This window comes from Fringilla coelebs, assembly GCF_963513975.1.
Source record: "Fringilla coelebs genome assembly, chromosome: 1".
Lineage (NCBI taxonomy): Eukaryota > Metazoa > Chordata > Aves > Passeriformes > Fringillidae > Fringilla > Fringilla coelebs.
The window spans coordinates 97,912,135-97,927,550 of NC_140028.1; the positions used below are offsets into that span (position 1 = coordinate 97,912,135).

Below are 15,416 nucleotides of genomic sequence, written 5' to 3' on the forward strand. Positions count from 1 at the left end.
GATGCAAAGCAGATGGGATCAGATTCTTTTCAATGGTGCCCAGTCCTGGGACGATGTGCACAGGGAAGCTGCAGAGTCCATCCTTGGATTTATTAAAAAACTCTCCAGACAAAGTATTGGGCAACACTTTATAGGTGAACCTTCTTAAACAGGTGGGTTGAACTAGGGGAACTCTGAGGTCCCTTACATATACTGGTATTCTGTGATTCTGTGGTTCTATGATTCTTCCTCCTCTTTTTTTTTTTCCTTTTTTAGTCTCTGAAATACCACTACAGTTGTGTAGCTCTGCATTCATTAATAGATGTAGAATTTCTCAATTAACCTTTATGAGCCAGTAATGATGCAATAACCCAGGTTGCTATTAATGGGAGAAATGTTCATAAAAATATGGTTTCAATATGTCACTGAACATTGCATACCATGTAAAATATAATCCTGCCTGTCACGAGAAAAGAGACACAAATGATTAAGGCTCACAAACAAAGTGTTGTAAACCGCAGAGAGAGTCTCACTCAAAATGATTATGAGCTTTATGTAGTCTGTTCATGTTTTTGGTGAATATCAGAGATGCAAGTTTATTTCTTTTTTCTGCCTTAATTAATTAAATTATCTCATGCAAAGCCTCGCAGCTTCCTCTGAAATACAGAGCCTCATTCCATAATATGTGTCTAGTTCTTAACTTATTTTTCTTCTTGAAAAACAGATAATGAGAGTTGGAGGCACTAGATGAGTGATTTCAGTACATATCACTCACATTCAAGTGTTGCAGAAGAACCATTTTAACAAAGAGAAATTCTGGGAAAAAACCATGAAGTTGCAGGGATAAAATAAATTCTGTATTGCAGTATAACTGAATGTTATGGAGACAAAGTTGCATGGGTAAACCAAAATGCTGGTCTTTCCTCTGAGGTCTTGCTTTTGCAATTTTAGCCTTCTTTTCCATAGCTCAGTGGGCTGGAAATCATGAATACAGTCCTTATATTTAACAGTCACAGACACCATGAATAAAATGGAAATCCAGGCATGGGTTGACACTTTGCAGGAGGAATCACAAATATAATAATTTTGCCTTTTTACTTTGGTGAGAAAAAATAGATATAGAAAAAAAGATATATTCAAAGTCATGGCAGTGTTGTAAAAGTTAGGAGGTTTGTTCATTCTCATCCTGCCTTCTTGCAAAGCACTCACCATTGCTTATAATCAGCATCACAGTTGCAGTAGTACTTGGGATCAGTACAGTTGCGTTCGATGCCACAGGCACATTTTTGAATGCCAGGTCCTGATCCGCCCCAATAGTAGTGCTTCTCATTGGCTTTTCCAACCCACCAGGTATATGGATTCCCTTCTGCAAGGAATGAAAATGCAAGGTTATGATGCATCAAAGAGGTGGAGCTCTATAGTGCATTAACTGAGCTCAGATGTTTAATATGCAAATGCTAACAACACATAACCTGAGCCATCCCACATTGCTGGCAAACAAAATAATTCATTGTTACTAAAGATATTCAAAGGACCTTGCCAGGCAAACAGGTCACATTTTCTTTTCTGCATTCACGCAATTTATAATGACGGAAATTAATTTTTGATTGTACTCTGTATAATGAGAATATGTTGGCAGATTCCATAATTATTTTAATTTCAAACTCACATATTAAGCTATCAGATGGATTATTTCAATATTTGACCTTGAATGCTGCACAGGAAAATGTGTTTATTTTCTCTTATTTGTTTATTTATCTATTTATTTATATACATATATTTATTTTCTGAACAACAATTTTTAATAGAAAATTATTTTATTGTCACTGGAAAACAAACATGTTCATCATACTCTCTCCAGCTGGTGCTAAACAAAGCATAAAGAGATATTATAAAACTCCAAAAGCATTTTAACCTTTTTAAAAAGAGTACATATTTTTTAATTTAATACTTTAGCAGAGGTGTTCTGAACTTTGATGTAGTCATATATCTTCACATTGGGTCTGCAACTGGATATTTTCAAACACTGCTCTAAGGTTATTTCTAATCCTTTTGAACTAAGACATTTGTGTAAATCAATAAATAAACAAACCCCCTCCCCTGTAATTTCTAATTTGAAAACATTCTTTTACTGGAAAATTAATTTTTATTTCTCTGGTTCAGCAAGATGCTCAAATATGAACTTAACTTCAAACAAATATGAATAACTTAATCAGTATCAATGTATGTAGCGCTTTTTGACATTGAAAAATAATGATTGCGCTCAGCTATAAACATTTTTTTTAATGCCTCTTTTCCCTCCAGCTGCTGGCAATTTTACGTTAAATAAAATTAATCTATAGAATTCACTGGTTAATGAATTGTACCAGTAAAATCCTATATAATATATATATGCTACTTCCATAATTTTAGTTTGCACATCTCATGCATTCCCCAAAAACTGCAGGCACAATCCTTAAAATAGCCATTTCACAACTCGATTTGATCATCTAGACCGTAAAACTACTTATTCCAGACAGAAGTTGAAAGTAATTCACACCAAACTCTCAAGAAAATTAAATTCTGGAGATGAAGCAAACAACCAAATATCTACACATGTTTAATGAGTGTCAAACCCTGAAAATGCTCAGCTCTCTGAAAACACTTTTTTCAATGTCTTTGAATTGTTAACATCATATAAGACAACAAAAATACAGTAATGCAAAGAATTTGTGGCATCTGAAGGTGTTTATTGGGTGTTGCTGTGCTGCGCTGTGAAGCCATTCAGCTCTAGTGGAAATGCAACGGTGGTAATAGTGTGATTTTATTCTAGGCTCTGAATTGGTCATTTTACCTTCTGTGACTCGATTATCACAGAACAAACTGCTGCAAGTTAGGAGAATCTGCCACATGAATGCTGCAGCAGCATTCCCAACCTGCAATGCAACCTAGCAATTCTAAGAGTATGAACCCCTGGATTACAAAAGATTATTTAAAAAGCATTGAAGGGTAAATGTTATCTTTCCACAGAGAATGACAGCACTGCTTTTATTAATACAGCATCCAACCAGAGAATTAATGATATCTGAAACTCCTATTTTTCAGGGTTTTTTATCTCATCTTTGAAGTTAGTTTCTATGCTATGGCACCAATGCTGCTGTTTTGACTGTTGCTCAAAATTCTCTTTGTTTACATCCTTTCTGTCAAGTGAAGGATTGCATGATTCAGTCAGCAAGTAATTTACTGGGAAGCAAGACTGCTAATTAAAGCACTATGAGAAAAAAATTACTTAAATTGTCAAAAAGCAGATCAAAAATTGAGAAATAGGTAGAATGATTAAAGCAGATGAAAGTGATGGCAGAATTACAGACTACAGTGATGGCTGTCACAGACCACTATGACAGACACAAATGGGGCACGTTTGAACTCATTTAAATGACAATTGATGTACAGTTTTAAACCATGACTGCATTCTAGTGTACACAGAGCTGTTTTTCACATCTATTGTTTTTAGTGTGTTTACTGTGCTTTTATGTATACTGGCTAAGCCCCATGCTTCTTCATTCTGAAGAAAAGACCTACCTTCATGCTTAGGAACACAAACTTAGGAAGAAACTAATGTGCATGTTTAAAATTTCCAGAAAGGTCAAGAAGGTAATATATGATTTTGAGGGTTTTACATTCAGCACATATTCTTCTAGACATGCCCACAACCAGTAATTCCAGCACTGCCTTGTGAACACCACCCAAGACTCTGATTGCCTGGCATATTGTGCTAAGGCTTGTAACTGAGGAGATCTTGGTAGACAGCCCTCGTTAGGTGGGATCCATGCAGTGGGACAAAACCCCAGGCACGGGAATGAGATGAGTGTCACACCGGAACATTCTGCACCACAGTGGCAGTACAAGAGCTTCTGGAGCTCCTTTACAGTCTCTGGTTAATAAGAGGTGTGGAGACACAGTTACATCCCATCTGTTCTGCATCAGTCAAATCAAATGAGAACACCCTTCTCAGCCTTCCTGCTTTGTGCCAGCCAAGAAAAGAATGAGCAGAGTTTTGTCTGAAGTTCACAAGCTTCAAACTGGGAATGCTATGCAGTTATATTGGAGACACCTCCATGACTGAGCATAACAAAGAGTAAAACCCTGCAAATGGAGAGATTTAAAAAACAATAGAAAAGAAAAGGTAGAAGGGAGGAGGATGTATCATGCAGGAAAAAAATTAGAAATGGGATCACTGTTCCTCTCTCACATTTCACTCTCTTTTATACCTCTAGAGTCTCCTTTTGAAGATGTAAATCCTTCTGCTCAGGAGCCCTTTGCTTATTTTTTTTTTTTTTTCTGCTTTGGAAGGTTTTGGAAAAGGCTAATCCAAGTAGAAGGAGCAGGGCAGTCCAGTGTGAAGAAAGATCATTAATGGACGTAATTTTAAGTATCAGACTATCTTACAAAAAATTATTATTTTGCTAAGCTATCAAAAGTGTTGGTCTTATGGAATTAAGAGTATATAAATTCAGTTTAAAGACCAAAAGTAGTTTTGAATGCATTGCAAGGAGAAGTAATACAAGAAGATATTTCTTCCATTTTTTTAAACTACCTTTTCTTACCTTATATATAAATTTTGAGTCATGGGAAGCTTTTTAGTTGTTGTCATTGACTGAGTGTTTTTTTTCCTCCCCCCAAGCTTTTGTGGACACATAGCATAATGAGAAGGCGGAGGAGGAAAGAGGCACTCTGCCTGCTAAGGGGTTTTGATTAGAATAAAACCTTGATGCAGAACTGCTTTTTGGGTACCAACCAGCTCTCCCTCGAGGGTCACTGTGGGAAGTGTTGAAGTTTGTGCATGCTGAATTATGACCAAGATGCCTTTCCAGGTCTGTTCTTGAAAAGAAGCCCCTTGCAAGGTGCTCAGTGTGCTCAGTGACTTAGCAGAAAAATAATGATATTATCAGAGTAAGGTGTTGATACCAAGAAAATGGATAAAGATATCCAATTTTTAAGAGATCCTGTACCCTCACAGAAAGAACAGTCTTCTAAGGACAAAATGGCCAATATGATTTTATCAGGGCATGCAGACATATGAGCATGGCTATAACATCAGACTCAAATCACATTTGCAGTGATTTCAATTTCTCTCTGTCACACTCACACACACACAAAAGCCTTTAACCTTTACATGTAACACATTTAACAGTGGTTGCAATGCCTTTGCAGTGCTGGACTTTGGTTAAAATTATTGCAAAATATGGGTTCTTATTTAAATCCCTGTGCAAAATTAGGCCAGGTTTGCAGTTATTAGATCAAAGTATGTAAAAATCTGGCCCTTGATGTTTTCTATCAAGTTCTCCTGTAGAGAATAGTCAGGAAAAAGTGAAGATTAAGGATACTTTTTTGTATTCTCACAGTGTCATAAAAAAGTGATTCCTTTTTCATCTCATAAATGTATCTTTGTGTGAACCATTTCATTTAATATAAAACCATACCCAACTAAAGTTAATGTAGTATGAACAGAACTCTTAATAGTCAATAATATATTTATTTCTAATATAGCTGAACAGTGTCAAAACGTATAACTTTTTAAAGTGCACTTTAGCTGAAGTCTCAAAATGTATAACTTTTGAAAGTTTTATATATATATACACTTCATATTCTACTGAGCATTTAATATAAACATTTGGTTTTATTATTTTTAAATGAAACAGATTAATTAAAATTCTCCTATTTTCAACATTTTAGGGCTCTTATTTCTAGGCATTCAGTACTAGTAAATGAGGCAGCAATACTGAGAGAAGTCAAGGAACCAAATTAAGTGGACTGATGCTCCATGGCACTCTGCATTCAGAGGATTCCATTCAAAATACAGCCCTTAGAATGCTGATGGCTGTATTTATTTGTAAAGTGCCCGGAGAAGTTAAATACATCTCTTCCATTTACTCTGGAAATTTCCCTGACCTCTATATGGTCCTTAAAACCAAAGAAAATGCTTAAAAAGGGAAGGCTAGGAATTCTTTCAAGTGGAAATCAATGGCTCAGAACCTCTGAAAAACAAGACCACTGAAAATTACTTATTGAGGACCCTGTCTAACAACTACATTTAGCTATTCCCTAGAAGAAACTTGGTGTTCATTTACAGGACTGGATAGCTTTGAATTAAATGGGTTCTTTTCAGTCATTTCCAGTTTCCATTAGCATTACAGACCCCCATGAAATACTAAGGAATGTCAACAACAATTAAAGTACTAGTATGATTGTTATTATTTTCAGAAAATATTCTTTTGTTCGGTCTTTTACCTATTTTTTAATAGAACAGCTTGAATTAATTACCCAGTCATTGTTATTGGCAGAATAGGCCCAAAGACATTTTTCAAAAACATACTGCAACTCTGGACACCTGAATTAATTATAGATAGAAATGAAAGCTATTTCCCAGGGGTAATATATGATGATGAAATTAAAGACAATACTTAAAAAAGTAATAAAATTCAATTTGCACATGTGGAAAGCTGGGTATAATTCTTCTATTTTTGAATAAAATACTTTGAACATGCATTTTGCATTCAGCTACACTACAACACCCAGTACATTTAGCCTCACACAAGGTCAACTTGATTTAAGGTCATGGTTCATTAACACCTGTGCAGGAATTCTATCTGCTATTGCAGTGAAGAAACAGACTCTGAAAGAATAATTTTGCCACTGTTTGAAAAGTTCAGCATGCTAATATGGTTGTGTGCTTCACAACCTTCACCTTGCTTCTCATTGCCAGCTTTTTCCTTCACACCATCAGCAGTATCCATTCAACTCAGGCCAAGTCTTCTTAATGAACACTGTGAGCCATTTATCTGAGTTTTTGAAGACTTAGCATTTTGAAAAAATAATCAAGAGTGGTTTAATGTCACTCACACATCAAGTACCTCCACATGTTCCAGTTTAGGATTCTTTAAGTTAATGGTGTCAAAGCTGGGTGGGCTTTGCTGGCCTGGTTTATTTTGTGCTGCTTTGATTTTTCTTCATCTTTATTATTACGTGCTTGTTTAGGACCAACATGAAGCTGAGGAGACACTTTGCAGGTTTGTGCCCTGTCTCATGTCTTGGGAAGTGTCCACCTAGACTGAAAACCCAGCAGCTGAGGAGTTTCATGGCAAGAGTGGACACTGAGAACTGGAGAACCTAAACTGTGAGAGATTCTGCTCCTGCTCGCAACTCGGGCGGATTATGAGCAGGTTCTGTCAGCTTCAGTGATCAGCCAGAGGGCTGAATTATTTTAAACTGAGAAAACAGAACTCAGGGAAGAGTCTGGTAGGTCACAGTTCACACATCTCAATGACAGTGTTGTGTAGAAACTGACTTTGCGTGAACATTCTAAAATAAAAGGAGAGTTTTTGCATATGTGGTTATAGTGAGATTATTTTTTAATTAATATTTTACTGATTTTCCATTTCTTCCAGTAACACTTCTTGCTCACTAATGTGCTGTGAAACATATACATGAGTTTAATATGAGAATTGTAAAGTGAAGTCAATTCTTACGCTTCTACTCTCATTTTGTTAACTGATAAATCTTTTTTTTTGCAACCAGTTGGGAAAAATATGAAGAGTGCTTACTATTTGTGAATAGAGTTTGCATCAGTGGTCACCATTCTAATGACTAAGACTTGAGATTAGTCAAACCCTCATGTCAACATGAATGAGGCATTTGAGCACACTGGAGACTTGGGGGAGAAAAAACCAGACATTCAAAAACCTACCAACAAAAGGAAAAGAAACTAAAAGTACCCTTGGCCACTTCAGAAAACTAGGAACACCTAATTTATAGCTACTTACTTGCACATTTAATGAAACTTTTAGTTTGCTATTTATGATAATTTTCATTTTGTAGGTACTCACATCTGACTTCTTTTTTCACAGTGCTAGTAGCAAATTTTTTTTTTTTTTCTTTTACTAATACTGGCCTCAAACACTTGTTTTCTTTATAAGCTCACTAAAGTGGTTGGTCTATTTGACAGTACTATTTATTTGGAAAGACTGTTTAAACTGCCTGAAAAGATAAGATTTAATGGCAGCCCAGAAAGAGAACTCTGAAACATGCCTTGCTTGCTAATATAAGAATTGATGTGACGTCTGAATTCATGGCCAAAGCATTTTAATGCAACAGTCCTTAGAAAGAAGTGTTTGGCTTTATTTCCAAATAAAGATACTCAGAATCTCAGAATTATGCTGTACCTCAAAGGCACTCCATGAAAGGGAAATATTCTTAAGATTTTTAATAGAAAATGAAGATAAATATTGGAAAATACTTGTGAAAAGCATACAAAATTTGAGTAAATGTTAATACAACACACTCTATTTACTGTTTTATGAAGAGCATATTAAGAGTTAATTGATGTTTTCTTTTCCTCCACAGCCATAAAATAGTGTATTTTAAAGTGAAGGTAACCCTAGAACCCTCCATAACCCTAGAACTAAAAGAACTTCCCTAAACACTAAACAAGAAGAGCTTCCACAACCTTCAGTATCAGAAACTAAAATCAGATGTTTGCGTGTCCCACCAGGAGCTCTGGCTTTCCCACCTAACCTGGAAGAGAAGACCCCTGCAATCAGTCTTCACCATACTTAGGCTTCAATTATGTTTTGGTGCATTTAAAGTGGCCAGACTGGGAAAAGCCCAAATTTTCTTATCTATGTTCAGTAAAGATAGAAAAGGAAACGTATTCAAGTGCTTAAGAAACAAAATTACTGCCTTAATGATGACCATGCCTCAGGCTGATGGCCATTGCCGTTGTGTTCTTCAGTTCATCAGAGTATTTTCATGTGCCTGGATATTTGCCTGTTAATTTTTCAGAGAACTTATTTCATACACATATATATCAATCTCAAAATATAAAGTAGCAAATGCGGTATCTTTTCCTAGAAATAGATGAAAACATCTTTTCAGCAATGCTATAGGGGAACTCGTTTTTATTGAGTCTGTATTTTTGTTCTAGTATAACTCCTTCTAAAATGTCAGTGCCTAAATCCACAAATATGTAGGCAAAGAGGACTTCTCTTTCAGAATTAGCAACCTATAAAAAAGATCAGGAGGGAGAACTGTCGTATTGATGTTCAATCTTATGAAAAAGCTGTCTGACAGCTTTATTTTGCCATTGGAGAGATTTACTCCTTGCCCCAGCTCATGAAAAGCTAGTACAGTACAAATGATTTTTTCCCTTGTCAAAACTCGTATTCCAAGCTGCAGCACTACTAACCAAGCCTGACTTGTTATTCTTCTTGGAATGGAGTCTCAGTGGTGAGATTTAGCTGGGGAAAGCAGCTGTCAGATGTCCTTGTATGCTCCTATTTGCTGAGATTTAGAGTGAATTCATTATAAAATCACTACAGTCCCTGCTATCCTTAACAGCATGGTGTGCCAAACTTGCTACTGTCGCAATTAATTGTGTACTGTAAATTCACTGGATCATAAGGCCTAAGAATAAATGTCTTAACTTGAGGTAGTGCTAAGGGGAAAAGCAAGTACTTTCAAAAAAACTAAGTGTCATTTGTGGAATAAAAAGAACATTTACAGACATAAATACTCAATAAAACCCAGTCAATGATAATTTTTACTATGTGTTCTGAAAGAACAGAATTTCACAGCTAGGACTACCCGAGGTAGAACAGGTGCCAGCAACAGCAAAGCTGTGAAAGTCCCACAACAAAATTATATCTCACCCTGGGGTCTGCCCTGCCAGGTCGTGACAGAATGCACATGTGCACGTCACGGTCTTGTGAAGAACATACTAACAATAAGTGAGAGGACTCTTTGATTTTGCCATGTCTTTTTGTGGTCAGTTGATAAACTTATCTCTGCCTGAGCCTGATGGATGGGTAAGCAGCATACACACATGCACGCAGCCATCAGCATTGAAATTCTGCAGGTTAATATAGCTAAAACCCCTGGTTTATTTAGCTTCTTAAAAAGGACATAAAAAGTCCAGGAACTCACCACCAATGATATTTCAACAGTGGGGGGATGCCTTCTGAAGTTTTCTGTAGCCACAGTCTAATTTTATGGCACAGTCCCATTGGAAGACTTCAGAAATTGTGATTATTAGCACAAAAATGGCTACTCTTGTAAGTAGAATGATTTATAGGGAATGTAAACTCAAACTGAAATGTTTTCATCAGACTGAGAGCAAAAAGAGGATCATGTAAGGTGGCGTTCTATGCATTATGTGGCAACAGGGCAAAAGAAAAATCAAGTTCTGTAAAATGTTATGCCAGTGATAGTGATATCACAGAATTGTATTCATAATCTTGTTTTCAGATTAATTCCCTTGCTGTTAATATATAATGAAGACAATCACAACATTCCTTAAATAAGCTTAAAATAGCTAAATAATTCTTGGGATCTTGCTTCACACACCCACATAGGAGTGCCTTTCACCTTTACAGAGAAGAAACCGGGTAACATTCTTATGTGCACCTACATCATCCAGCCCAGAATATCTTGCTGCTCCATTTTATCTGATTTGCAGCAATAACAGCTGACATGAAACTAAATATGACAACTCCCTAAGAGCCAATGCCATCATTTTACTAACAAATGAAGTAAAACTAACAAGATCCCAAGGTAAATTAAACTACAATCAACATGAGCAGAACTGATGCAAGCTTTTTCTCCAAATGGTCTTTCCTTGGAGGTCCCATACCTCTTGCAAGTATTTCTCCTTTTGAAATACTACTCCTTGCCCCCAAGCAGTAGTTTAAGTTGAAAGAAAAAAGCCATTATAAGAGACAGAAGGACTTCAGGCTTCTCTTCATCCACGTGAACTTAATATCTGGCACTTCATACAGAACGCGGATTGTGGCACTGCTGGAAATTGGTTTTGGGAAGCACAAGGGTTTTCTTTTGTTGATGAGACTGCTGCAGCTGCTGCTGCTGCTGTTGATTTTCTGTCCCCACTGACCCTTGAGGAACCTCAGAACATTTAGCTTTACTTCTTCTGTTTCATTGTTCCTCCGCTGCTGTATTGAAAGCCATGAATTCTTGATAATAACACTGATATTTCAGCCTAGGAAAACTTGTCTTTTTATTTTATTTTTTTTTTCCCAATTACATGGTGTGCATGGACAGCCTTGAAACCAGAACTAACACTAGCATATGAATTCCGGTATTAACCTGTTTTCATGGTAGCAAAACCATTCCCAAGCTGCCAAGTCTGAAGGGAATCCCATCCTTTGGAACTAATAATGACCCAAACAGGTATTACCATAACTTGCAATGCACTGTGTTTCATAATATAGACACAGATTTTAAATGAGCAAAAAGCAACACAATGAGCCTCAACACTGAGGCTTACAACAGCCTATCAAGCATATCCAAATTGAAATAAAGGAAGCTATACTACACAAAACCCATCATTTGGGGACCAATAAAGATTAAAGCTGGAGGTCCAAACCCAAGCCATCTGCTAAGGGCATTTGGGACAGAAATGGAACACAGAAAAAGAATAACATTCCCAAAGAAGCCCTCTCAGAAAGCATTTTCATGTTTTCATGTTTCTACAGTCCAAACCATTTCATTTCAAAATGCCTTTGCTGTTTAAGATCAACCTGTAAATTATTGCAGACTATTATATCCTCTTATTAGAATTCATACAAATGTATGAATTACCTTTTAAAAGGTATACTTAATACACACAGATTTTAGAAATTATATGAGACATTAGTGATGATGATGTTGCTACACAGAAGTTATTTAAAGGGATACAAATTTCAGTGTGAAAGGGAACAAGCAGGGGAGCGGGGTAACTGACTTCAGATTTATGTTGCATTATCTACAGCTTACTCTGGAGAAAACTCTTGTTGCATCCAATGCTGAGATCATAAATTAAAATATTCAATTAAAATATTTTAGCTGATCATTTGTCAGCCTTGTTAATGGGCTTGTGCTTTGCTATTTAGACAATTTCTCTTTCAGGTCAGATTGGGTCTCATGGCTACTGTAAAGAACTATGTCTCTATTGATTTCTGGAAAACAGACACACATATCGATCGAGACTGACAAACGGAAATGTTGGGTGATGTGTTTCACATTGTCAAGAGCCCACCTCCTTCAGTCTGAGCTCAGGGCAGTTTTTTTCCTTGCTGAAGCTCGTTTCATCAGTCCATTCAAGCATGTTAATTCTCACACGTGGGTTTCATATTTCTCCATGGGAAAATTGAAATTGGCTAATGACGTACTTTACTGAAGACTTAATAAGATATTATGATAATATCTTATTCTATGAGTTGAAATGACATTTCTTAGCTATCACTATATACTCACAGGGCAGAAGCATTACGCTGGTGCAATGTACGGAGTTCCAGTTGCGCTGTTAACAGTAAAAGCAGAACTCCAATTTCACTTGTTTCTGAAAAACTTGACTTGAAAATCCTACATTATGCACTGACATGATGAATGTTTTCCTCTGCTTTGTCTGACAGAGTTTAAGCTCCATGCTCTAGAGGGAGAATGACATATTGATGAAGATAACAGCACCAGTGTTATTTCCTGTGGTCAATTCTTTGCACTCCTTTTGCTCTAGCACGCAGTTTTCTTTTGCGAGAACCAGGAGTGTACCTCCCTGTACTCAAGGCCACCTTGCTCAGAGAGGTCTTATAAAAGCCTCAGCTGACTCTGAAGGTTCTACAAAAGAAGATGGAAGATGCTTCAGCAGAGGCTTCCTGCCAAAAACTCTGCCAGGAAACCTCATTGGGTGCCCCTCCCTTTCCTGAAGAACTCCTTTTCAAAGTGTTCCCACATGTGCAACACTGCAGGCACTGCAGCCTTGGGCTTAGCCAAATGCCTTCTGGCCTGATCTTGAACCTGCCTTGTCACTTGCCCAGTGGCTGCTGGCCTTTGAACCTGAAAATTGTCTCTGACCACGACTTCATATGGAAATACCTTCTTAAAAATACCAGTATTAGTGAGAACCCTTGATGCACAAGATACAGAAACAATTCACACTGGGAGAAGTGTTTTGGATATATCTGGCCTGTTACACGAGTGTCCTGGTTCTGGCCAGGACAGGGCTGATTTTTGCAGGAGCAAAAGGAAGAGCGTGGCTGTGGCATGGAGGTTGTTCTGTACCACCCCAGGTCATTGCTGGGGCTGCTGGGGAAGGGTTAGGCTGTTAATGTACAAGCTGGCTTGTACTGGGCAATTAATTTGGCTGTAGATAAGAGACGCAGCTGGTTCTGTAAACTGGCCAGTGGGTTGAAAGACAGGAACCTCAACCAATTACGTTCCATCCTAAGCTGCAGACGTCTCACTGGTCTGGGAGCTGGGCAGTGTAAAAGATCAGTCCAATGAGCTATCCAGACCAGGCTTTTCAAACCCCTTTATAAAGAGGGGCTCGAAGAATAAACTTGCTGTTTATTCTTGCTGTTGCCACATGGGCATCAGGTCAGTGGTTGCCTTTGTCTCTTGTAGTTATGGCTTGTTTTCTTATTCACTGCTCTTTCCAGGAAATTGTTTTATCTCAACATGTGATCTTTACCTTTTGTACCTCCAGTTCTCCTCCCCAGCCTGCTTCTGAGGGAGGGTGAGGGGGAAAGGGAATGAGTGGTGCCTGGTTTGGAGTTTCAGTGGGAACACTAAATTGGGGGATACTATTCCTAAATCACAACAGAGTGTCAGTGGAATAGAATGTGCACCCCCTCTTGCCATAAAGAAAATGGGGAGGAAGATTCAAAATAATGGACTGAAAAGACTGGTTTAGACTGATCATTGTGAAGGGCCTGGAGCTTCATCATAAGGAGCCCTTCTTCATTTGTTAGTCACCAGCATTTTACAGGAGGGCTGTCCTGCTGAATCTCAGTTATCACACAGTATCTCCCTTAGTGAGCAGGCTCCACAATGCACTGCCAGCTATAGGAGTGATGTTTGGTATACGAGTTTGGAAACCTTGAAATAAAATGATAAAAAACTTGGTTACACTCTCTAAACACCTAGAGAGAAAGCAGAAGTTGCAGAAGTTGTTATGAAATTTCTCACTGTAGCAGGCAAAGCATGAAATAACTCATCAGTAGAAGATGAAGTGAGGCATTTTTAAGCTAGAAATAAAGTCAAGTGAAGTTCATTAGCCTTTGGCACAATTTGCTGCAAGTTATGTTAGATTCTTTACAACTAAAAATTTGTATAGTGAAAAATAGGATCTTTTCTAAAACGTATTCTCTATGTAAAGACAATATGCCATGCATGCTTTAAATTGGAGGTCAGAATTAATAATTGTAAAAATCCTTTCTGGCCTCTTAATATTTTCAAATAAAACAAAAGTTGTTTGCTACCCTTGAAAACTACTTAGAACCTGTAGAGATCATGACTGATTTTCCACTTGTACTTGCTATATAATTAATAAGATGGATACCTCATCATTTCTCTGCAAACAGCACTGGATTCTTGTTTAATTTTGACAGTGGAGCTTAGGGTTGCTGTTTTCATGCGGTGCCACATGAAGTTCTGACTGAGAGGCTCCTTCTTCTCTCATATTTCACTGTCATAATTTGATCATTGTCCAGTGATGCTTCAGCAACACGTGGCATTGCCACAAAACTCTCTCCTCAGCGTGCTGTGGTTTCATCCACCCTTCACTTCCTGGTCAAAATTGGCTTCCTGCATTAGTCTCAAAAGCCAGAACAATGTAAACTGGAAGAGACCTCCAGAAATCATTTAGTCCAAACCTCTGCTCAAAGTAGTGTTAACTTCAATCTTGAATCAAAGCATTTACAGACCTGAAAAATCTCCAGAGCCTGGGATTTCACAGCCTTTCTGGGCAGCTTGCTGCTGTGGATCACTACTCTCACAGTACAGTAATTTTTGTCCCTTTAGTTCAGCTGGAATTTCCTCTAGTACCTTTTTTCCACTGCCTATCTTGGAGAAAATTCTGTCCCTAACTTCTATAAAACTACCCATTAAGCAACAGAAGACAGCATTTAGAGCCCTCCTTGGCTCTCCCTTCTCCAACCTGAACAAACCCAGCTTTCTCTGCTTCTACTTGTACATTATCTTCTCCACTCTCCAAACCATTTTCATGGCCCTACCTTTGGACTGCCTCCAGTTTGGAGTCCAAACCTGGATTGTTAAACTGCATAAGTATCCTGCCAGACCACTTGTAAAGCTTCCTCTGAGTGACTGCCTGGCCTATTGACCGCTCTGGTATTACCTGTGAAGTAGCTGAGAGTTCATCCAGCCCCAACATTTTTGCCATAAACCCTATAAATCAGGTTAGATTAGAAGGTACCTGTAACCCTCAATGTTATATAGAGTGCCTTTTTCCAATATCTTTCTCCTACAAGTGAATGACTTAACCAAGTTTATTGTGTGACAAAAGTTATCAAGGTTTTCAAGTGTTTCCATTAATATGAACTCAGATGTAGTTGCATCTAGCTTTTAATTCTCCATCTACACTAAAAGTCTGAGAAGAGACCACTAAAATT

General features: G+C 37.6%; 1 protein-coding gene across 1 annotated transcript in view; it reads right to left on the reverse strand.

Moving 5' to 3' along the window:
- The window catches only part of CNTNAP2 (contactin associated protein 2), a gene marked incomplete at both ends in the record, with an annotated part of 998,227 nt that overhangs the window by 177,354 nt on the left and 805,457 nt on the right, over nucleotides 1-15,416 (reverse strand). Inside the window, one exon of the mRNA XM_084204413.1 lies at nucleotides 1,189-1,345. Coding sequence (XP_084060539.1) covers nucleotides 1,189-1,345 — 157 coding nt within the window. The remainder of the gene's footprint in view (nucleotides 1-1,188; nucleotides 1,346-15,416) is intronic.